This window comes from Marmota flaviventris, chromosome 3 (genome assembly GCF_047511675.1).
Source record: "Marmota flaviventris isolate mMarFla1 chromosome 3, mMarFla1.hap1, whole genome shotgun sequence".
Taxonomy (NCBI): domain Eukaryota; kingdom Metazoa; phylum Chordata; class Mammalia; order Rodentia; family Sciuridae; genus Marmota; species Marmota flaviventris.
The window spans coordinates 785,721-810,078 of NC_092500.1; the positions used below are offsets into that span (position 1 = coordinate 785,721).

General features: G+C 57.4%; 1 protein-coding gene and 1 non-coding gene across 5 annotated transcripts in view; one reads left to right on the forward strand and one right to left on the reverse strand.

Annotated features, from left to right (window-relative positions):
• Positions 1-19,231, forward strand: part of Ttll8 (tubulin tyrosine ligase like 8) — a 37,689-nt gene extending 18,458 nt beyond the window's left edge. For all 4 annotated transcript variants that reach the window (XM_027953153.2, XM_027953154.2, XM_071609377.1 and 1 more), the window contains 5 exons: positions 2,887-3,035; positions 5,106-5,346; positions 6,545-6,980; positions 7,707-8,202; positions 18,243-19,231. In XM_027953153.2, coding sequence (XP_027808954.2) covers positions 2,887-3,035; positions 5,106-5,346; positions 6,545-6,980; positions 7,707-8,202; positions 18,243-18,385 — 1,465 coding nt within the window. In that variant the 3' untranslated portion in view covers positions 18,386-19,231. The remainder of the gene's footprint in view (positions 1-2,886; positions 3,036-5,105; positions 5,347-6,544; positions 6,981-7,706; positions 8,203-18,242) is intronic.
• Positions 19,232-22,882: 3,651 nt separating this feature from the next.
• Trnat-ugu (transfer RNA threonine (anticodon UGU)) lies at positions 22,883-22,955 on the reverse strand. The gene has a single exon. It is a non-coding gene; the product is annotated as a tRNA-Thr (tRNA).
• Between the last annotated feature and the right edge of the window lie 1,403 nt (positions 22,956-24,358).

Below are 24,358 nucleotides of genomic sequence, written 5' to 3' on the forward strand. Positions count from 1 at the left end.
AAACAAAATTAGAGGATTTTATGCTCCAATTTCAAGACTAAGTCTGTAATAATAAGGTATATTGGGATAGAATAGAAGATCTATCCAGCGCAGCAGGACGGAGACCCCAGGAACGGGTCCTCATTCAATTGCCCATGTAACCTGAGGCCAGGCCCCTCAGTGGACAGCACTGGGGCCACGGGCAGCACGTGGAATCCTGCTTCACAGACACACAAAGAGGAACTTGAGACAGGATGTGAGAGAGTTAAGAAACCAACACCGGGGCGACCTCCAGCACCCAAGGGAAGATTTCCACAGTCCACCAGGATGAGAAGACCAATGCTGTGCGTGCTGGGGGCGTTATGAGCCGTTCGTTTCTCAGAAAGCGCTGCGTTGAGGTTCACTACGAGGCGTCCCCGGAGCTCATGAGGCAAGGCAAGAAGGTTCAGAGGTGAAGTGACTGGGTTATGAGAGCCGTAACCTGGTTAGTGGGTTCACCCACCGGCAGGGGTTAGCTGGTGGTGACTGCTGGCAGTGGAGGTGGCGGAGGAGCTGGGTCACGGGGGTGGCCCGTGGGGTTTACATTTTGTTCCTGGTGAGCAGAGCTCTCTGCTTCCTGGTGCCGTGCCCTGAGCTGCTCTCCTCCTCCATGCCCATGAGGTGCTGCCTCATCTGGGCCCAGAGCTATGGCGTCAGCTGCCCAAGGACTGAACCTCTAAACCGTGAGCCCCCACATAAACTTTCCCTCTTCTTGTTCTTGTCGGGTCTCTTGGTCGCAGTGGTGACCAGCCGACTGGAGCGCACTATGGACTGAATGGAAAGGCGAGCCATGCAGTGTCCTGGAGACCATGACAGCCCGCGGGTCCGGTGAGGCCTGCCCTAGTCACTCTGAGGACGGCTGTGGGTCAGGAAGAGGCGTCCGATGGAAACGTTCAGGAGTCCACAAGAGAAGGCTTTCAGATGCCCCCAGACAGGAGCTCGCGAGGGGAGAGCGGCTTCCTGGCTCCGGAGGCCACCCACCCCACACGTGTGGGCCCCTGCAACTCCCATGGTTCCCACAAATCCAGGCATCTGCACACCCCGTGTCCAACTAGTCATCCCGAGGTCTTCACCCACGAGGGCGGATGCGTGTGCTCAGAAAGGCCTTGTTCCGAGAGCCCAGACCTGGCACTGGCTCTGCTGCCCGAGGCGCAGCGGCCAGGCGAGCCTCGCAGCCTGTCCTGAGAGGCCATCAGGGTGCGTGTGTGGTTCCAGGTGTAAGTTCAAGGCAAAGCCGGTGCAGGCGGTAGAAAGTCAGAAGGCAAGTGGCTGCTGTCCAGGGGCAGAGTCCTAGGGAACCTGCTGAGGAGCAGCGTTTGTCCTCGTCCCTCGTGGCAGTTGGTGTTGAGCACTCCCCTTTTTTGGGTAGGGTGTTATGCACTTGACCACATTTTCTTAGACCTCAATAAAAAGGAAGGTCCCAGGGGTCACGGAGGCCCCCTGCGTCTGGTCAGGAGGGGTGGCAGTGGAGTCTGGTCTGGGCTGCTCTGGAGGGGCCGGCAGGGAGCCTCAGGTGCACGTGTCCTTACTGGCCAAGGCTCGTGGGGTCCCCACGCACCAGGACCCAGTGAGCCTGGCCGCTGCACCACCCTTTCTCAGGGCGGGGTGGGAGTGACTCCATCTGTTCTCCTGAGCCGCAGGGCCCAGAGCCTGGCCTGCCGGTCCTTCCTGAAGCCCGCCTGGGCTCTGGCTCACGCACACTGGCTCTCAGAGTTGTGGCCTCCCAGCTCCCCTCCACCGCAGACCCAGGCAGGGCAGCTCCTGGAGGAGGGGTCCTTCCAGACTTGGGCGCCGTGTCCTGGGAGAGGCTGAGAGACTCCTTCCCCTGGGGCGGCCACTGCTTAACCTCCCCAAGCCACAGCCATGGGAGCAGCCTGTGGCCAGGAGCCACCTCACGGCAGGTCTGGGGCCAGCTCGGGCCACAGCTTTCTGGGGCAGGGGCTGCACCTGCTCGCTGAGCCTCGACGCCCTCCTGCTCTACCACCCAAGAGGGCTCTCAGGGGCGTGCGGCCCTGACTGCTACTCAGCCAGCAAGGCAGAGCCCTCACTCTGTCCCCTGCTCCCTGCCCGCAGCAGGGCAGTCACTGCTGGGGGCTCATGTTCTCTTGGCCCCCCCAACTGCAGCTCCACAAGGATGGCCGCCCACATGGCCAGGGTCCCCCACGCTTCACTTTCTCCTGGATGCCGCCCTCCCTCCCAGCAGGGCAACAGAACCCAGATGCCCCTCAGCCTGGGTCATGGCCAGTGTGCTGGGCCCTGTGCAGGAAGCGTGGCCTGGTACTTACTTCCTCCTGAGCTGCTGGGCTGCCACCCGCAGAGGGTCCCATGCCATGGGCTGCTGAGGTGCTGCATGGGAGCTTCTCCAGGTGCAGAGGGTTCCGCAGACTCTGAGATGCTCGGCAGCTCCACTGGCCTTAGTGCCACAAGATCCTGGGGCCTCCTGGGTCAGGCCACTGCTGCCTGGCTCTGCAAAACCACCAACAATATCTTGGGGTCTGGGCAGCAGTGGACTCACAGGGTGGTCACTGGCCACTGGTGTGGACTGGAAGGTCTGCATGGCATGTCCATTTCTTACGGGGGACCATCGGACGCGGTGCATGCAGATGGACCCTCTGCATAGGGACCGGCCACCTCCAGTGGTTCCCATGTGGCCCCAGGCCTGGCATCCTGGGTACACATGCAGCCAGATCCACAAGGTGGGTCCCCACTTCTTGACCTCCCTGTCCAGGAGCACTCTGGCAGGCCTGGGTCCCTGGCTGTGCTCTGGTTGGCAGGACACCCTGGCCTGCCCCAGCCGGTCCTAGACCCACGCGCACTGGGCGTGGCCAGCTCTGCAGCCTCACGCACTTTCCGCATCTTGCTTTGTAGCGGCGATGCTTTCATCTCCAGTTCAAGGAGTTACTTTTCGCAGTGCCAGGCTCTGCTGAATAAGATCACTTCTGTGAACCCCCAGACAGAGATCGACGGGCTCCGGAACATCTGGATCATCAAACCGGCAGCCAAGTCCCGGGGCCGAGGTGAGTTCCCCGGGAACGGGTGCTCCGTGGGCACGAGCCACCCTTGTTGACATCCACCCAAGGGGTGTCGGGAGCGAGCCGTGGTCTCCAGCTTGTGGCCCTGTGGGGAGGTGGGGAGCTGGGGTGGCGGTCACTGGGGGCTCAGGACTCACAGGTGCCTGGTGGAGGAGGAGGACGCACAATCCCGTCTCAGTGCTGTGTTCAGGTCTGCCACTTAACCAGTGTCTCCTCGTCTGCATTCCCAGGTTAGACTGCTTTGTGGTCGTCCTTCTCTGTTACCTTGGTTGAGCTTAGTGACAGGCTTACACCAGCCTTTAAAACAGAGGGTGGACGTTCATCTCAGGGAGAGCGATTCCTACACCTTAATTCACTAGCAAACTCATCCCTAAAACCCAGACTCTTGCTGAGTGTGGTGGCCACACCTACGATCCCAGCAACTCAGGAGGCTGAGGCAGGAAGATCACAAGTTCAAGGCCATCCTCACAATTTAGTGAGGCCGTCAGTAATTTAGTGAGACCCTGTCTCAAAATAAAAAATAAAAATGACTGCCAGTGTAGCTCAGTGGTAAAGCATCCCTGAGTTCAATCCCCAGTGCTGAAAACTAGACACATTAATTAACTAAAATAAAAACCAGCTTCTCTCTTAGAGCAGAGCCCTAACACTGCTTAGATTTTGTCTGTGGTTGTGGTTACTGCCTATTCAGGTTTTTTACTTCATTTTCTCAAATTACAGCCATTATTATATTCTGATTTTTTTCCTAATGGAGTGTTTTTGTATGTTCCGTGTTTTCAATCAACTTTTGGTGGCATTTTCCAGTTTTCCTGTTAGGCACGTCCCCCTTATCTCTGACTTGAGTGCTGAACTCACTTGTCCCCAGTGCTGTGAGATTCCCTCTGTGGACAGCCTTCGCGGTACCCTCTTGTTTGTGATTCACAATGTCCTCTTCTTCCTGGGTGTCCGAGTCAGCTTTATTTTTAGTTTGGATATTCTATTTGCATCCTGAATTATTTTGAATAGTTTGTTGATTTTTGTGATCTTAAAACATGCATTGATGTGTGGTTTTGTTGCATTCAGTCCTGACCCTCTCCCTGAGCCTCCTCTTGCCTGGCAGGTGTGGTCCACACCCCGTGTCCTGCAGACTTCTTTCTGCTCTTCTGCCCACCCCTGCCCTGTACTCTGCCCGTCCAGCCAGCCCGACCTTCCTCCCACTGCCTGGGCACCTTGACCCCTGTCTAAAGCCAGAGCACAGCACTCCTCTCTGCTGCTCCCTGGCTGTGCGCGCCCTGCTCCTGCCCAGGTGTCTGGGGCTCAGTGACTTCAGCAGTTGGTTGCCATGTCCTGAGCTCTTGTGTCAGGCAGGGTCTCCACTCCCTGGAACTGAAGGGACCAGTCTCGTGCCCTGTGAGGAGCTCTCCCTCATGCCTCTGGAGTTCTGTGGACAGAGCGTCCCTCCACCCTGTGTCAGTCAGGATAGACCCAGGATAGACCCCTGGTGTCAGGAAATGGCAGCCCCAAATCTCAGTGGCCCTCAGCAAAACGTTGTCACTCAGGCTTGTGGTCATTGTGGCTGGCCTGGGCAGACCACCAGGCGCTCTGCCCATCAAGTCCCCTACCTGGGGACCCCATTCCCTCAGGCTTCAGAGTTGTCACTGCAGAGAAAGGCAGGGACGCACACAGTGAGGCCTGCCCTCCTGCCCACGTGTCCCAGCCACTGCAAGTCACCTGGCCTAAGGGGGTGATGGGGAACCGAGAGAGAACTCAGGGACTCCACCTTCCATGCGTACCACGTCCATCAGGGCACCATTAGTGTCCTGACCGTCCAGCCCTCGAAGGTCCCACTGCCCCTGCCATGTCCCTCCTGGATCTCTGCATCCCCCTCTCTGGAGTGTGGACAGTGGCCCTGCAGTGGGCGAGCTGGGCACTAACTATGGCTTCCTCCACTGAGGGTGAAGCTGCCCTGCCCAGCTGGCCGTGCTGTCTCCTGGTCCTGGACCCAAGGCAAGGTGGGCGCTGGAGCTGAGCTGGGACCATAGAGGCCGTGCCGCAGGCCTGAGCTGTGGCCTCTTGCAGACATAGTGTGCATGGACCGGGTGGAGGACATCCTGGAGCTGGCGGCTGAGGAACTGCCCACCAAGGACAACAAGTGGGTGGTGCAGAAGTACATCGAGACGCCCATGCTCATCTATGACACCAAGTTCGACATCAGGCAGTGGTTCCTCGTCACAGACTGGAACCCCCTGACCATCTGGTTCTACAAGGAGAGCTATCTGCGGTTTTCTACACAGCGCTTCTCCCTGGACAATCTTGACAGGTCAGTGGAGGGCTGTCATGCCCACAGTGCCAAGCACTGGGGTGTGTGTGGGCAGGTGCCCCAGCTGCCGACCGCTGCACACACTCACGGTCGCCTTCCACCACCAAAGCACTGGGGCACCAGGCAGAGGCTCAGACATCCGGGAACAGGGCACCCGCGGTGGTGAACCCCACCTCACCAGGTACCAGCACGGACAGGACAGTGAGGGCCTGTGACTCCTAAGGGACGTGCCACCCACACGAGCATCCCCCAGCCTCTGCCCGAACCAGGGCTTCCTCTTGCAGTTTTGTGAGTGGCCCAACAGAGACCTTGCTGGGGTGAACTCTACCCCGACGGGGGGTGGGCAGCCACACCCAAGTCCCACCTGTTAGGTCACACCTGGGGTAGGGCTGCTGGCTAATTGTCCAGAACAAGGGGGTCCAGAGGGACGGGATCTGGGAACTCTCTGTGCAAAGAACCCCAGGGAGCCCTCGCCAGCCCCACGCCTGCCCCACGATGCCTCACCAAGCCATGAGCGCCTGCCTGGCAGCTCCCACACCCTGCTGAGCCTGCTTCTCCGTCTGGACTGACAGAGGATTCCAGAGTCTGTCTGCGTGGCTGTGGCTGCCTGTGCACAGACCCGAGTGGCAGGCAGGGCCCGTAGGCCCAGGGCCTGGCCCCACGACTCTCTAGCTTCCAGAAGCTCCTACTCTTTCCTTTCCCTCTACTTCACATGGTAGTGCTCACGTGTGGCTGTGAGAGCAGATCCCGCCCCCAGAACAGGTTGGAATTCCCAGCCCAGGGTGCTGGCCCGACATAGCTACAGTCCAAACAAAAATGTCCTCGGTCCCCAAAGTCGCACTTTATAGTCTCCCAAAAGGTGGTGTTTATTTTGAATCCATTCAGAGCAAGATAAGAGTATAACTAAGATGTCACAGGATCTGTCTCGCCAAATCAGCCCTTCAAGGGCCAGTGTCCCTTCCAACATGCAGATAGGGAAACAGCCTTGGGGAGGTTGTGACAGTTCCTTGGGCTTCTGCATTGCCTCCTTACGATCCCGGTGGCCCCAGGTGGCAGAGCCTGAAGAACCCAGTCCACTAGCATGGGCCCCTCCTGCCACCACCTGGGCCAGGTGTGGGGTCCCGGGCACAGCAAGGCCTGGGCCACCTGGGCGGGCGATGGAGGATGGCATCAGGCCTCACAGCACCTTGCCCTGCAGTGCCATCCACCTGTGCAACCACTCCATCCAGAAGCGGCTCCGGAATGACCAGGGGCGCAGCCCACTGCTGCCTGGCCACAACATGTGGTCCAGCTCCAGGTTCCAGGAGTACCTGCAGAAGCGGGGCCGTGGGGCCATGTGGGGCAGCGTCATCTACCCCTCCATGAAGAGGGCCATCACCAACGCCATGAAGGTGGCCCAGGACCACGTGGAGGCCCGCAAGAACAGCTTCGAACTCTACGGCGCAGACTTCATCCTCGGGCGGGACTTCAAGCCCTGGCTGATCGAGATCAATTCCAGTCCCACCATGCACCCATCCACACCCGTCACGGCCCAGCTCTGTGCCCAGGTACAGGAGGACACCATCAAGGTGGTGGTGGACCGCAAGGTCGACCGCAACTGTGACATCGGCAACTTTGAGCTTCTGTGGAGACAGGTAAGAGAGCAGCTGCCCCTTTGGCTGCAAGCACCTGTCCATGGGATGGGTTTGGGTCCCAAGCTGCAGCCACCTCCACTTCCTGTTACTGGAAGCAGCTGGACAGAGCCACAGGCCACCAGCCCTGCTGGATCACGGAGGACACAGGTCCAGAGCCCAGGTCTGGTGAGCCTGGTCCTGGTGTGCTCTACGCCCTGGGCCTGCCCTGCTCCCCCTGACTTCAGTCTTCTCTGCACGGAGCAAAGAGCTCACTCCAGACCCCGGGAGGTCTGGGCAGCCCTGGCCACCTTGTCCTAGGACCTCTGAAGTCTAACTTTGCTCCCCCTGGTTCTCAGCCCCCATCCTGACTCTGTGGCCACGGCTGGGTCCTGGCTAGAACTCCCTGGGCTCCCCCAGACTCCAGGCTGTATTTTCCAGGGCCTGCTGGGCCTCCTCCCCTAGAGAACTCTCCAGCAGGCTGGACAGCAGGGCTACCTGGGGCCTTTACCTCGGGGCTTCTGCACCATGGGTCAGGCCCTGTGCCCTAGACTCACTCTGAAGGAGGGACCAGGTGCCTGGCTGAGGCCTCATCACGGAGGCAGAACTGGGAGAGAAGGGCATCTCTGGTCCCTGGGTGTGGGGTCAGAGGACCACCCCTGGCCTGCAGGTCCCAAGAGCCTCCTGGGGTCCACATCACCCCAGAGTCAGGTGTGCAGGCCCACCCTCGCTCCCGCATCCTCTCCCCAGCCCGTGGTGGAGCTGCCGCCCTTCAACGGATCCGACCTCTGCGTGGAGGGCATCGGCATGAAGAAGGCCAAGAGGCAAATGCCGCCCATCACCAACTTCGATTTCCCGGCTTCCCTCTGCGACGCTCAGCTACTCAAAGTGCGGTGCCCCTCGGCCGTGCCGGGCCTGGCGGGCGGCGCTCCGCGCGGGGCTGTGCAGGACTGGAAGCGGGAAGACGCCAAGGCGCTCTGCTCCCCGCTGCCCGCGCCCCCGCAGCGGCCGGCAGAGCGAAGCTGCAGAGCGAGGCCGGCGCACGCCGAGGCGGGCGGGAAGCTCGCGCTGCCCGCCTGCGCCTGCCCGCGCGCGGACAGTAGGGCCCCCAAGAGCACCTTCTCCAAAGCGCAGCCCGCCGAACTCGTGGATGCGAGCTCGCTGAGCGTGCGCCCCCTGGCGCCCGCGCCGCAGAGCGCGAAGTCGGTGCAGACCTCGCTGTCCCCAACGCCAGCCGCCGCAGCAGGTGAGATGAGCGCTCAGGACTGTGTCCCCAGTCACCTGTGCTTGTTTGGTGATTGCAGCGGCTGTGTCTTGAAGGGATGGGATTGGGGCATCAGCATGAGCTTGGGAGCGGGATTGGGGGCAACTGGCACCCAGCATGGGGTCTCTGGAGGAGACAGTGCTGGGAGCAGCAATTCCAGTGTCCCCCGCCCTGGGCCTCGGTGGGCGGTGCCCTGTCTCTCTGGATGTAGTGCAGATGGGTTTGTGCCAGAGTGTTTGAACAGAGCCAGGCAGGGGAAATGTCACTGGACCAACAGCTTCCCACAGCGGCGGAACCACCAGGCTCTGGCCTTGGTTCCTTGAAGGTTCTGATGGAGCCAAGTCGTGCCTGAGATGGGCAGTGTGGCTGGACTGTATCTGCACGCCAGTGCTGCCCCGAGTGTAGCCATGAGACCCAGGGCCAGCCAGCCCCCACCTGTTGTGCCTGGTGCACTCCCCTCCCACTGGCTGTCCCCTCCATGGTCAATCTGTCTGTCTGACTTTACCTGGTCCCTCCCAGCAGCCCTCCTGGCCATGCCAGTCTCCCCTAGATGGGAAGCTCCGGGCAGGGCTGCTGCTCTGTCTCCTCCTCTGTATCCCCAGTGCCAGGTCTGCTGGACATGCGCATGCACGGATTGCCCGTGGGGGCTCCAGGCAGGAGCAGCACCATACCTCTGCAGGGCCGGCAGTGCCCCTGGAGGACACTGCCAGCCCTTTGTCCTACCTGTCACCAAGGCCTGTCTGTCCTACTGCCTGGTGCCTGGCATCCCAGTGTGGGTGACTTCCAGGCTTACATTATTAAGAAGGTGTCTCCAGGAAGACTAAGGGGCCTCCACGGGCCTGGGGGAAAGGTCAGTAGACAGACAGCTGTACCTTAGCTGGGTGTGTGAACTGCCTAACGTACCACAGCCTGAGAACAACAGACACTCTCTGCTCTGGAAGCCAGAGTGTCGGCAGGACTGTGGGGGCTCCAGGGAGGCTCCCTCCTGCCTCCTCCAGCTCCCAGGGCTGCTGGCTGCATCACCCCCTCAGGTCTGTCCCCATGCACACTGCCCCCGTGCCTGTCCGTTCAGAATCCCTCACAAGGACAGCAGTTGGGCCTACCTGCTCCAGCATGACGTCATTCACTGATTACATTGGCAAAGATTCTGTTCCTAAATAAGGTCACCTCCACAGGTTCCAGATGGACATGAATTTGGGGGACACTGCCAACCCATTCCCTGGGTGCTGCAAGCAGCCCAGGGAGCGGGCTGGTCTGCACTCTGACCACCACTGCAGCGGCCACTGCTCCCGACACCTCAGCACGGGCCTCTCTGTGGTGTACAGTGGGACTCTGTGTCTTCCTACTCACAAATGGAATGCAAATCGCTCTTTCAGACACTTGGTGACCACGTAGGTTTCCTGTCCTGGAACGTGCCCGTCCACTGCTCCATGAGTGCTGGTCTTTCTCTTCATGCGCAGTTTCCTCTCAGCTGACTTTGATTGCAGAGACCTTCTTCCACCCGTGTCCTGTCTTTGCACTCCTTCGGGGTGTCCTTTGATGCAAGCATCAACTTCCTAAGTCAGGTGATTTCTTGGCACATTGATTGGAGTCCTTGCTCCAGGGTCACGGAGGTGACTTCCAGAGGAGTCTTTCAGCAGATTGCTGCTGCCTTTTATCCCTAGGTCTCCTGGAACTGGCTTGTGGTGTCCTACAGGTCAGGGTCTAGGTGACTTTTGTGGGTGCCGACAGGCCCCTGTGGGAAAGCCCCTCCCCGCTCTTGGGCACACATCCCTCCGTGACTGGTGTGTGCCCAGTTGGCCTGCTGCGTGGGTCTGCTCTGCCCTGGGCCTGCATCCCCCAGGCAGGTCCCAGCCTCCTCTGCCGGGTTTCTGTTCTCGCGACAAAAGGCTCAGGGGTCACTCCAGTTAAACTGGGCTGACTGGGCTGCACGAAATAACCACACAAGAGACACAAATACCTTTTTCTTTGGGGTTGCTGTGACGGCTCCTCTGACCTTAAGGGTCCGCAGAAAGAGAGAGAGAGAGCGAGAGCACGCGCTGACCCCTTTTATTGAGGAGAAGCTATTCAAATGAGGCCAGGGGTCAGGTTTCAGGGGGCTGAGTCTATCTTCATGATGTCCACTGTCAGCAGGTTGACTGACACCTGGGTAGGCCACACCCAAGGGCACAGTAAGAGAAGGGGACACACACAAGGCACTTCCATGGAAGATTCTATCCTAAACAGGGCAAGGGGTTAGATTACAAAGGAACAGGTGAGCATAGCTTCACCCGTGGGGCTGTAGCAAGACACACCCATTTCTGTGACTGAGCGCCTCAGCACCCAGCTGGGGAGTGTAACTCAGTCATCCGTAAGGTTGGCCTCCTACACTCCTCCTCCCTGGACAGGCCCTGAGCTCCTTGCGCTCTAGACAGAGTGCACAGAGGAGCACCAGCAGTGAGTCGGCTGAGGCTCTCACTGGGGTTAAATCAGACTCACGTATTAATTTGGGAAGGGCCGAGTCTTCCAGTCTGTGAACACTGGGTGGCTCTCCATTTGTTGATCCCTCAGAGTTTTCAATAAACCCCTGTAGTTCTCTTTGTAATGCTCTTGCTCTCTTTTGGGTAGATTTATTTTTCTTTTTCCTCTATTGTAAATGTTCCCTCTTGTCAAAATTTTATTATATCTACAAATACAGCTGGTTTATAGAAATGGAGTTGATTTTTTAAATCCAGTCATCTCACTGGACATTTTTGTCAGTTTTACGGATTAGTATTCCCTTGGATTTTTCACATAGGCGATTATATCGTCTCATGAGTTGTCTTTACCCTTATCATCGGCGTACCTCTTTTCCTGACTTAATCACCTGGCCAGGACTCTATCTGATTCGTCCATTCATTCCTCTCTCACTCCAGGGGCCTCAGGGGCACATGCTGTGGCTGATGGCAGTTCTCAGTTCATGAAATTCTCATGTTCTTGCTGGGCTGTTTTTCATCTCGGTCACTGTGATAAAGTAATGAGCTGCTGCCGCAGCGACCTCGGCCCATCACGCCCTCCTGCTTTGCTTTTCCGGGCACCCTTGGTGTGAGCGCCGCCTGGCAGTGGAGCGGGACTCCCCAGCACTGAGCCGCCATTCCTACGCCCGCCAGTCTTGCCTGTGCGTCCCTTTCTGATTCTCGTTATTGAGCCTATGTGCTCTCTTTTAACAAGACTTTGGACTTCAGCCATTCTTACTTGTTAAGGAGGTGTTGTAGGGCCCCATGGTGGGGAACGGGACATTCCCGCAGACGTCATATCGCTGAGACTGGCCCCTGTGGCTGCAGTCCCTGTGGGGATTCTGCAGCTCTTGGACCTGCTCGCCCGTGGCTGCGTTTAGGCTGTAGCAGGCTTTGCTTTGGGGGGCAGCGCTTTTGTGAACATTCTTATGCCCCATGGCCATGATCACGTGTCTTGTGAGTGTATTTCCAGGATGGAATTGCTAGCTCATGGGATCTGCTGATGCTTCGGTTAAGGAGACAATGGGAAGCTTGAGAGAGGTCTCCTGGACCCACAGAAGTGGGTCATCAGGTGCTGCCAGCAAGTGGACTGGAGGGGTGACGGGTTGCGGTTTTGATTGTGCTAATGTCTCACACACCCTTGATTGACAGCTGGGTTTCTTGATGTGCGTTGTTGGTTGTGTAACTTCCTTCTGTGAAATGTCAATTCCTACCGTTGCCTTTTCTCCTGGGGGTGAGTTGTGCTCAAAGACGCTGTTTTGGATGGCTTCTCCCAGTTAGCAATTTGTTCTCAGTTTTTTAAAAGATGCCCTTTGATCAGCAAAAGTTGTTCATTTTCGTGTGGCCAAATTATCGATCTTTTTCTTTCAGTGCTATTTTGGTTTTAGGAAATCTTTCCTTATCTCAAAGTTTAAAATACTACTCTCCTGTATTAATTACTAGAGCTTCAAGTTCCGTTTTTCGATGAACACCTTTAGCCCACCTGAAGTTGATCTGTGTGCACAGTGTGAGGTACGGATCAAACTCTACATCGACACAGGCAACCGTCTTTTCAGTCACTTCTTGGACAACCTTCCTCTGATGGGCTGATGTCCCGCCTGGGTGCACAGCTGGGCCTGGATCGTGATCCACGTTGCTGGAGGTTCCCTTGTCCCAGCGCAGGGCCACACTGCCCAGCTGCCGCATCTTATATCTGCAGGGGAGGGTCCCTCTGGTTGTACTCTCTTCTTGACACATGTCACAACTGTCTTATGAAGTGTCACAGAAAGCCCTGCTGAGGGATTGGTGGGAATCACATTGAATCCACAGGCCAACTTGGGGAAATGGATGATTAAGGATCTGCCTTCCCCTCCTTGAGCCTCGTGCACTCCCACTGCCTTGGACTTGTGACTGCGCTGCACGCTCCTTGGAGGGTGATGTGCGTGTCATCACACCTGGTCTGGTTGCTACTGCACATGTGTCGTCTCTGCGAGTGCCTGTGTCTGTTGTTCTCTGCTGTTCACACGCCGGCTGCTCAGTGACCACCCTCCAAGCCCCTTGTTCTCTTGAGAGACTCTGCGCATTCCCTGAGCTTTCTGTGTCTGCCCCAGGTGTGCAAGGAGTCCGACGCCTCTGCAGTCAGAGGGAGCCCTGGGTGCTGACCAGCGGTCACCAGGCTGCCGGCCCACACCAGGGCATGGGCAGCCCCCAGGGCGGCGTTGGGGGTGGGTTTGCTGCGCAGAGACCCGCCTGCAGGGAGTGGGTGGCCTGAGAGCGTCCGGCACCACTGCTGTGCACCGTCTCCCCGAACAGTCCTGACTGCGCCAGGGAGGGACAGGGCAGCAGGTGGGGCCAGCAGTCACCCTCCACTTCAGCTAACTGCCCTGCAGCCCACCCAGTCCAGCTTCCTCGCCCTCTGTTCCTGCCTGTTCTGGGTGGATTTGTTTCTTTCTCATTTCAGCTTTCCTCCTTTGGGGGTGGGGTTGAACCCGGGAGTGCTCTCCCACGGAGCTGCGTTCCCCAGCCACCCACTTTTTCCTTGGACTCTTTCTTTGGAAGAGCGGCCCCCACACTGCTACTCAGTCAAGAAACCGTGTTTACAGGCCAGAGTCCTTTATTCCTTTGCCCCACAGGGCCAGCTCCCAGCAGGCGCTCCTCGGCGGTCCTCACAGGGCTTCTCTGGACAGGGTGGCTGGCCTTCCAGTGAATGGCCTTTCTCTTTGGCTGCCTTTTCCTGACTGTGCTCCTTCACAGGGTTCAGGAAGCTGTCTGTGCTCTGAGAGAGACTGAGTTGCTCAGTTCACACACTGAACCACTGTCCTCCTGCAGAACTGCCTGTTTGCCAGGTGACAGTGTGCTGGGTAATGCCAGGCGCCCTCCCAGGTTTTCACTGGGGACCACTCTCCAGGCGTGCGCTTCTGAACAGCACCATTCCTGTAGATTCTACATCACCTTGTAGATGCATGGTACAAGGGGACAGCTCCATGCTCCCACCAGCCTGGAGAACACCTGTGGGCCCTTCCCCTGCCCTATGCTCTATATTTTAGCAAATTACTGGAAGACGGAGGTTCTGGCCCAAAGAACCTTTTCACTTTCTGTTTTGAGGCAGGGTCTTGCTAAGTTGCCCGGCCTGGCTTTGAACTTGAGGTCCTCAGCCTCCAGAGTCGCTGGGATCCAGGGTGTGAGCCACTGTGCCCTGCTGTCTCTCTTCTTCTGGTTTGGAAGCTGTGCACTCTGTCTCTGGTCAAATTGCTATTTAACAGGGGCTGGGGTTGTGGCTCAGCGGTGGAGCACTCGCCTAGCCTGCGCCAGGCCCTGAGGCCCCTCCTCAGCACCACATAAAAATAAACCAATAAATAAAACAAAGGTATTTTTTAAAATTACTATTTAACAAAGCCCAAAGCAAAGAAAATCTTACTTTGGGGGTTTGCTCCCCAGCACTGGAAAAAAAAATCATACCTTTGCCCCGACCCAGAAAACGTGATGACCTTGAGGCAAGGGAGACCCGCCCCCCTACCCGTCCGGTTGCCGTGGACACGCAGCTGGACGTGGACACGCAGCTGGACGTGGACACGCAGCTGGACGCTGGCCCATCCACCGGGTGTTACCGCCGCCATCGCAGCCACTGCCTAGGCTGACCTGCGTGAGCTCCTCGGGGCCCTCGGGCCTCCCAGATCTCAGAGTTCCCGTGGGGTCCCTCTCATTCATGAGAATGCCCCTCGGGAGTTACTGCACACTCAAGGGAGCTTTTGGTCAGCAGGTATCCTCTTGATGACAAAGCTAGGCTCCGCCGCAGAGCAAGCCGGGCATATCATGCTGCGCTTCCCCGTGCCTGGGAAACCTGGCCTTTAGACTGCTTCTTTTATATTTTTAATGACTTTTAATTACTTATGAGGCTGGGGAGTGCCCACGTGCAGCTTAAGAGAAGAACAAAAGGGGACATTTAAGTTATCAGGGTAACTTAAGCAGCCAAGCTAGTAACAGAAGGATGAAGTTGTATTAATAAAATTAGGGAGCTGGGGTCGAGGCTCAGTGGTAGAGCGCTTGCCTCACATATGTGAGGCACTGGGTTCGATTCTCAGCACCACATATAAATAAATTAATAAAATAATCCCATCAACAACTAAAAAAATTTATTGAAAAAAAATTAGAAGGGTGAGCCAGGCTCAGTGGTCACATCTGTAATTCCAGTAGCTCAGGAGGCTGAGGCAGGAGGCTTGGGAGTTCAAGGCCAGCCGCAGCAACTTAGTGAGGTCCTAAGCAACTTAGCTAGCTAAGACCTTGCCTCAAAATAAAACATAAAGAGGGAAACAGGCTGGGGATGTGGTGGCTCAGTGGAAAAGCACCCCTGGGTTCAATCCCCAGTACCAAAAAAGAAAAAGAAAGCCAGAGCTTCATAACTGGCACATTCTACATGCTCCACCCTAGGACCCAGCAGCCCACTTCCAGGTGTAGGCAGAAGACACAGGAACTCATGCTGTCTGTCATGGGGGGAATGGGATGATAAGCCAGACTTGCACTTATCAATCTCATAGATCTTGAGAAGGTAGCATCACAACCAAAAGCTGCCTGCCAAGCTTTGCACAGTGGGACACCACTGGGCAGTAGTGACGGGGCCGAGTGGCACTGTGCCTCGCAGACTCCACGCTTCACGAAAAAAGACTCACAGGAGACTGAAATTCTAAATAGTGAAAAAAGTCTTCAACTGCAGAGGAAAGAATAGGCGAATAGCACCATTTTGAAACTGGTGATAGTAAAACATAAAATTTCAGCAGACAAATCAAAGAACCCGCTGCGTAGGCCGTTTTGATACACTCTGGATAAGGAACTTCCGTCTTCCTTGTTCAAGCTGGACTCTCTGACTTCTTCAGCCTGTGCCGCTGTCATTAATTGTCGTGGACTTCCTCCACCCCCAGCTCTTTAAACAGTGCGGCCACCCGGCTGTCTCCTTCTGCAGGTTGGGTTCCTGCACTGTGGTCTGAGATGCCCTCTTGCCTGGCTCTGGCTCATTCCGTCTTCATGGAATTCAGTGGTATGAATCCATTGAGGTTTCAATTCCAGTTAATCTAGTTTTCATTTTTTAGAAGTTCTACTTTTTAATAAACTACTGGACTGGGGTGTAGCTCAGTGGTACAGCACTTACCTGGGATTCATGAGGCCCCGGGTTCCACCCCACACACACACACACACAAAATTATGTACTCATTTTTTTTTTTTGTACCAGGGATTGAACCCAGGGGTGCCTTTTATTTTACTATTATATTTTATTTATTTGTTCCCCCATCATTTTTATTTTTTATGTTGAGACAGGGTCTCAACATAAAGTTGCTTAGGGCCTTAGTAAATTGCTGAGGCTGGCCTTAAACTTGCTATCCTCCTGCCTTGGCCTCCCAAGCCGCTAGGATTACAGGTGATGCCATTGTACCTGACTGTATTCGTTTTTTATACTAGTTCTTTTTCTTGCTTGTGCTTTCTAGGGTGTATTTGAAGGTGTGCATATTCTGTGTCTAGTGGTCTGGTAATCCCAACTGAAGTCCCTGGCCCTGTTGGCTCTGTCTGCTGACACTTGTTCATATTTTATTATAAATTGCTCATTTTCTTTAAAAAAAAAAAAAGCCGCGGGCCTTCTTTGCACTCTCTTAGAGTGGCCTTTGCCTCCGCGGGGCCCTGGGGAAGGATGCCCCAGACATCTCTCTGCAAACCCGGTGCCCTGGGAATTTCTTGGGGGCTAACTTGGGGATTGCCCGCGGGGCTCAGCACAGAGGAATATTCCTCTTGGCCAAGGGGCGCAGGTGTGGAAGGTGTGTCCTGGGTGCATCCTTTCACTGAAGGTGTAGCCCTTGGCAGAGGCCGCTTTCTTGCTGGAGGATCACCCCCTGCAGGGGTGCTCTTCCATGGGACCCACAGCCCCCGCCCTGGTGGGCGGAGCCTCAGAAGGAGCAGTTTTGGGGCTCCTTGGCTCCCCTGCCCTGCTGGGGTCGATGGTTCCTCACAGTTTTGCCAGCTTTCGTTTACTTCCTGGGGACGCTTTGTGTTTTGATGCCCACGTCTGATCTAGATCCCATAGGGCCCACTGCATGGGCACCTGCCCCATCTAAGCAGCTCCTCTGCCCCCTCAGCCCACCTGCCTGGGCCTTTTCTGCCCAGGACCCATCCTTCCCTCCCCATGAAGGCTCAAGCGTGCCTGCCTCTAGGAGCTTGCCGACCTTGGTCCCTGACCCTGTCCAGTGGGACACATTTTCTGAAGACCACTGCAAGCCTGCTGAGGCCCTGGCTGCACTGGTGGACAAGGCCCCTGCCCTTGGCCTCGAGCCTGATCACTGCTGCAGATGTGGCCTCCAGGGCCTGAGATGGATCTGCACATGGGGCAGGGGGCTTGGCACAGGCCCACCCCTTCCCTGAGGAGGGCTGGCCAGGCAGCCAAAGACCAAGGGCCACTAGCCGTGGGTGTGGACAGGAGCAACCTGCCCTCACCTGCCCTGGGCCCACCTCCCATCTTGGTCCTGGGCACAGGGAAGGGCCCAGGGCAGGAGGGGCTGGGGCTGGTCCTCCTGAGTGCCACCCAGCGGAGGAGGCTAGAGGCACGCGCGGAGCTGGAGGAAGAAGGACCCCTGAGGAGGCCTGGGGGTTGGAGGTAGCTGTGGCCTGTGTCCGTGAGCCCTGGGGCCCCGCCCCGTGGACAGGCTCCTCCTCCCTTGGCCTCCCAGCAGGGCGGGGGAGTCTCCCAGAGGTGCTGGTGGTGCTGCTGGGTTCTGCTCTGGGGGGTGCGAACGTTGCAGTGCCTCCGGAAGCCTGAATTGCTCAGTGTCCCAAGACACTGTGTCCCACAGGGCAGGGGCAAGGACACAGCGCGCCCTCAACCTACTCCCCCTGGCGGGATTGCCTTCGCTTCTGGGCTGGGAAGCCAGTTGGAGGAACGACGGGGGCCTCCCTAGACTTCATGGCCTTCACCTTAGACAGGACGCCCCCACTCTTTGGCCTGGATTTGTGTGGGGCCTGGGTCTTTGGAAAGCTGGGGAAGCTGGTAGGGAGGGTCCAGCTGGGAGAGGAGGGTGGGCTTGGAAGCCAGCTGGAACTGGATTTTCCCGATGGCCCTGGCGGCTCAGGGTGTGAGGGCCACCTGAAGTGGGCGTACCCCAGACCAGGACTGCCTCCCCGAGGGGCGTGGCCTCAGGGAGGATGGCGCAGTCCTTAGTCTGATGGATGTGGTTTCCGGGGCCAGTGGGCGTGGGCATGGCAGTGGGTGTAGCCAGAGCTAGCAGATGAGGTCTCAGGGACAGGTGAGCATAGCTGAGATGGTGGCTATGGTCTTGGGGCTGTGGACAGGTTCTGGTGGGCAGCTGCTTGGTGGAGACCCGTGGCCATGGCGGAGGCTCTCAGGCAAGGTCTCACGGATTGGCAGGCCAGGTCGGGGGCGGTGGGCGTGGCCGTTGAGTCAAGGGCACTGTCTGGGTGAGCGTGGTCCTTGGGCATGGGCGTGGCCTTTGGGCCGAGCAGTGGTGGGCGTGGCCACTGGGCCGTGGGCGGGGCGTGGGCGTGGGCGTGGGCTCAGCGCCCTCTCTCCCGCAGGGCGCGCTCCGGACCTGGAAGCCCCGCGGAGCCTGGTGTGCCGCTCCCTGACGCCCTCCCGGCCCTTCTGTGCCGCCGTCCTGGAGGGCGCCTCCTTTGTGCCGCTCGGCGGCGGGCGGTCTGGCAGCCCGTGGACCCCGTGACAGGAGCAAGGCGAGGACCGGGACGAGGGAGCGTGCACGGCGGCCCGGAGCTGGCTCGCGCCCTGGGAGCCGGCCCGACGAGGGCGGTGTATACAGAGCTCTTTTAGAGAAAGCGCAATCTCCCCCTGGTGTTTCTTACGGAGCCCCCTCCGCGCCCGCGCCCCGTCCCCTGCCCGCCCCGCTGTGCGCACCACCTCGCCCTGGCCGCCCCCTGCCCGACCGCAGGCTGGCGAGAAGGAGCCCCTCCCCGCTGCAGGGGCCCGCAGGACACCTTCATTTATTCCTTCACCTATTCAACAAACCTGGCTGTGCGGGTCCAGGTCCCTCGCACCTGTTTCCTTCCAGCCTGGTGCTGAGCGCGGGAGTGGGGGGTCACCTGGGTCCCACCCCTCAGATTCCATGGCAGTGGACTTTCTAGGTCCTCTGGTCGTCAGTGGGCCAACTGGGCCCAGGGGTGAGGTCCCCAGGGGTGAGGTCCCCAGGGAGACCCAGGCATCGGGAAAGCCCCTAAGGCCCCCAGCTGCTGGCCCCTGTACAGGACCAAGGGGTCCTGTCAGCAGTGACTGGACGGACCCGTGTGGACAAGGGGCGCTTGCTGTGGTTTATATCCCCTGGAAACTTGGTCCCCAATGCAGCAGCATTGAGAGGTGGGGCCCTGGCAAGCCCCCCTGGGAGTCCACGGGCCATCTGTTACAAAAGCTAGCTCTGGTGGGCACCCTTGCTCAGCCTCCACTCTGACTCCCTCAGCACAAAGGCCACCAGCACCAGACCTCAGCTGCGGCCCCATGCTGTTGGGCTCCCCAGCCTCCAGAACCATGAGCCAAATAAACCTCTGTTCTTTATGAATTTCTCAGTCTGTGGTGTTCAGTTATAGTAACAGACATGGTATCTACATCCCCCAGCCCTGTGAAAGGACGGGAGCCCCCCTTGGCCTCAGCCTGGAGAGCTGGCAAGGGACAGGGGTCAGGGGCCCAGCTATATGGACTCCCTGAGACCAGTGCCCTGGCTCCATGGCCTGTATCCACCCTGAGGTCATCCACTTCAGGTCACAGTGGCACTTTTCATAGGGTAGCATGTGTGTCACCTGGAAGGGTCCATGTGGCAGCCCCTGCCACGCAGAGCAGCAGTCCTACTGGGGGCCTTAGGCCAGGCTCTGGAGCAAGGCTCTGTGTCCTGGCAGACTGTCTCCTGGATGGCCTTCCCAGGCCCTGCCAAGCTCGCCCGCTGCCAACTGTGCCATCAGTGCAGAGGTGGGCACTGAGTTTTCTCTCCTGAAGCATTCTGCCCATAGGCCAGCACTCCTGGGGACCATCCAGCCCACTCCACTTACCCGGTGGCCATGCAGGATGGGTGTCCAGTGCCCACCTGTAAGCACAGAGGCCCCAGCCCACCTCTCTAGACCTGGGGCATATTTCCCTGTGGGAAAGAGGCTGCGCAGCGGGCACAGGCACTGAGCTGATAGGAGGGTGGGGGTCCCCAGTCAAGGGTGACATTAGCCAGTGGGTCCTGCTTCCATCCCATGTGGCTGGAGCCCCTCAGCATGCTTTCTGAGTTCCCTCATGATGGGCCTCCTGCCCCGGGGCCATCTGCTGGCAGGTGGGTTCTCCAATGTTCTATGCTCACAAAGGGCCATCAGGTGCCCTGCTTGCAGAGGGACCACAGAGGGCCTCTCTGCCCCACAGCATCACCTTGGGCCCCAGGCCAGGGTCCCTCAGCAGTAGGCCTTAGGACCCACCTCCCGGAGTTCTCCTGCAGCTCACGAGCCTCCTGGCTGCCCTCCCCAGCTGCTGTCACCGTCTGGGTACTGTTGCCATTTGACGATGTGACCAGAGACAGGCACCCAGGCCTGGCCTGCACGGCCAGTTGCTGCTGTCTGCAGGCACCCTCTGACCTCCAGCCTTGGCCAGGCTGCCCTTCCTCCAGCCACGGGTCCCTGGGCTGCCTTTGCCCTCCTGCACTGGGGGCTCCTGCTCCCTGAAAATTGGGTTAACACCCACCCACCTGGCTGCTCTTCTCTGGAGGTCAGGGATCCGGGACTGCAATGCAACATGGCCCCTGGGGACATGGGACCCACATGAACTAGTTAAAATAGGGCCAAGGCCTATGGCAGGGGCAAGGATGTCACAGTGGCAGCTGCCAGGGACAAGGCCAGACCATGGAAAGCAATGGGGCCCACCCCACATGAGGCTGGACCCCAGGACATCCCACAGGCTGGCCCTGCCCCAGGGAAGGGGCACCTTGGGATTTGCCAGGGGGTGAGGCAGTGTTCTCATAGTAGACTTCAGGTTACACGGGGCCAGTGTCACGTGGTGTGGCCAGACATCCCCTTCCAAAGGTCCCCATAAAGGAGCGGTAGTGCCCCCAACACTGGGGCACAGAAGCCAGGTCAGGCAAGGGGCTCAGAGGGCAGATTTGGGTGCTGGGCAGGGCCTGCCCAGAGGGTGTGCTCCAGGCACTCCCAGCCTGCCCCTCAGGGCCTCGGGCTGGCTGGCTGCAGCTCTGCTCCCACTTCTCCAGGGTCCCCAGCCACAGCCTGTCCCCTCCCCAGAGAGGCCTGTGTGGGTGGATGACCAGCGTCAGGCACAAGTTCCTGCTCTTGACTCCTGGCCACAAGGGCGCCCTTACAATGTCCAAGCCCCCACCCCAATCCACCCCACTCCTCACCACCAATATGTCTTGTTCTGACCTTTACCTTCAGCCTCTGTCCCTGGATCCACCCGAGTCTCACGCACAGACTAGCACGGGAACCCCTGCTAGTCTGGAGAGGGAAGGTCTGCTGGAGGGGTGTTGCGGGACCCTGCTGCCACCAGACAGGGACATGCTCCCTCAAGACTTCACCATTGCCCTGCATGACCCACGGGTAGGAAAGGTGAGGCCCATGGCCTCCCGCAGACCCCCGCTGCCCTGCCATCTTGCTGAGACAAGGGAGGCGCTCCTGGAGGGTGTGTGTGCTGCCACCAGGTGGCAGTAGCACTCCCTGGCTCTGGGCTGGATTTGACACCCACTCCCCAGGGTTCTGAGACACAAGGACCCACAGCCACCTGGTCCACTGCCATGCCAGACAGTGCCCTCCCCACAGAAACCCCACCCCACTTGGGACCACACCTGCGCAGCAGGGAAATGCTGAGGAATGGGGCCGGCTGACGAGGGGTGCCCCTGGAGAAGCAGCAAGTTCCCCCACCCCGAGGAGGACAGCAGGGTCCTCCCAGACCCACAGTTTGACTGGGGAGAGTCCTCAGAGGTCTGTGCCTCGTCCACTCACCCATCAAGCATGTGTCACACACCCACTGGGCCTCTAGGCAATGACCAGCACAGAAAAAATGTCATCGAGGAAGATTTTCAGTCTCTGCAGTTGGGGGACCAAGTCTGGGTCTGCCCAGGGCCAAGGGTCCTTGGGTCAGGACACTAACACCAGGGCAGGCTCAGGCAGTCCGGGCCTGGGTTGCTCCACCCAGAAATGACCTCTGCACAGGAATACAGGAAGCAAGCCAGAGATAGCAAGAGCTGGGGGGCCCAACGCCAGCTTGGCAGGGAGAAGATGCACCCAGGAGAGCCCCTGGGGAGCGGGGACCGTGGCACCTGAACTAGGTGGTCCCTGGGAGCAGCAGAGGCCTGAATGGCTGCAGAGGTGGGGCCTGGGCTGTGGGTCCAATGGAGCCAAGGAGGCCTGGGGAGGGCCTGGCAGGCAGGTGGGCAGCTGTGTGGGAGGTAGGGCTGCGGCCTTTCCTCGCAGGTGAGTGTCAGTAGGAAGAACCAGCGTCTTGGCCTGGGTCAGTGGAGGAGGAGGGACATGGCAGAACCGCTGGGGACAGTCAGGAGCTGGTGCAGGCAAGACCTTTGTTCATTTCCACGGGAATGAACCCCACTCCCTTGGTGACCAGGGGAAGGGAGCGAGGCACAGACTTTAAAACTAGTGAAGTAGTGAGGACACAGGAAGGGCCATTCAGAAGAAGCAGAGTAGGGTGGAGGGGAGGGACAGTTCTGGGCAGGGTTGGGACGGGTCTCATGGGGTGGAGCTCACGTACGGACGTGAAGATGAGGGAGGCAGAGCACACCTCTATGGTGACCCCATCCCTCCCCCAGGATTGACAGACAACCAAGTCAGCTGTCCTAGGGCTGGAGGAGCCGCTCAGCGGTGGCCACCAGGGTTCAACCCGGCACCGCAAAAGACAGAAACTCCAAAGCCCAGACAAATCCAATCAAATCTCCTTCCACGCAGGGAGTCCTCTCCAGATGAGCAGAAAGGAGTCGGGGCCCGGGGGAATGAAGGTCATGAGCTGCTCCAGAGGCACAGGGGGCCTGGTCCACCCCAGCCAGCGGCACAGCACACTGCACAGAGCCGCAACGACCAATGACGGCCTTCTCCAAGGCACCGACCCAAGGCCCAGGTGTCTGACACTGGCATGCCCCCCCACTCGTCACCACCAATGTGTCTTGTTCAGTCCTTTACCTTCAGCCTCTCTGTCCGTTTTCTTTTTTTTTTTAATTTTGTTTTTTTGGTGGTGCTGGGGATTGAACCCAGGGCCTTGTGCATACAAGGCAAGCACTCTACCAACTGAGCTACAACCCCAGCGCCCCGTTTTCTTTTCTTTTCTTGACTGCGGACTGAACTCAGGACATTTGCCACTGAGCCCCATCCCGACCCTATTTTGTATTTTATTTAGAGACAGGATCTCACCGAGTTGCTTAGCGCCTCACTTAGTATTACTGAGTCTGGCTTTTTTACAGGCGTGCACCCCTGTGCCCGGCCTGACCCCTGACTGTTAATTGGAGGGTAATTTAAAGTAGTTACTGGTAGGTAAGGACTAACTTCTGCCATTCAGTCATTCCTTTAGTCTACGTGTTTTAAAAATGTTCCCCTTAATTTCTCCATTACTGCCTTTTTGAGTATTTATTTTTTATAATATAAAAATTTTAAGCCCTTCTTTTTTCCTTTTCTGTATACTTTTCCATTTTTACATTTTTTGGGGGGGGGGGTACCTGGGATTGAACCCGGGGCCCTTAACCACTGAGCCACATCCCCAGCCCTTTTAAATATTTTATTTAGCTACAGGATCTTGTTGAGTTGCTTAGGGCCTTGCTAAATTGTTGAAGCTGGCTTTGAACTCACAATCCTCCTGCCTCAGCCTCCCAAGCTGCCACTACACCCAGCCTACTTTTCCATTTTTAAATCAATGGTCACCTTGGGAATTGCAATCAAAACCTTGAACTTCTAACAATCAGTGTGAAGTAATGCCAGCTTGGTTTCAGTGGTGCACAAACACGGATCCGGCGTGGCTCCGTCCCTCCCCGAGTATTACCGACACAGATGTATCTTTGTGTGCTACGTGCCTGTTAACAGATTTATGATTCTTGCTTTATAAATTTGCCTATTATATCACATAGAGGGAAAAAAGTTCCTAACCACAGCTATAATATCTTATGTCTTCCCATAGAGTTAGTTTGACGGCTGTTCTTTATTTCTTGATATAATGTGGAGTTACTTCCTAGTGTCTCTGAATTTCAGCCTAAAGGACTCCCCTTCTGGGCACGTGTGCAGTGTGAGCTTCTGAGCTTTCGTTTATCGGGAAATCTCTTAATTTCTTCTTCATTTTGAAGGACAGTTTTTCTGAACCTAGAATTCTTAGGTGACAGGGTTTCTTTTCTTTCGGGATTTTAAATACATCACCACCTTCAGCCTCCAGGCTTCTAATGAGGAATCTGCTCAGAGTGTCACTGAGGGTCCCTTGTATGTGACAGGTTGCTTTTCTCTTGCTGATTTTTTCTTTTTCCTTGACAATTTGACAACATTTTTTGAGATGAATCCCTTTGAGTTTATCCTACCTGGAGTTTTTTTTTGTTTGTTTTTTTTTTCTCTCTCTCTCTCTTTGTATTTTCTGGGTTTTTAAGTATTTTTTAGTCGTAGATGAACACAATACCTTTATTTTATTTATTTACTTATATGTGGTGCTGAGACTTGACCCCGGTGCCCCC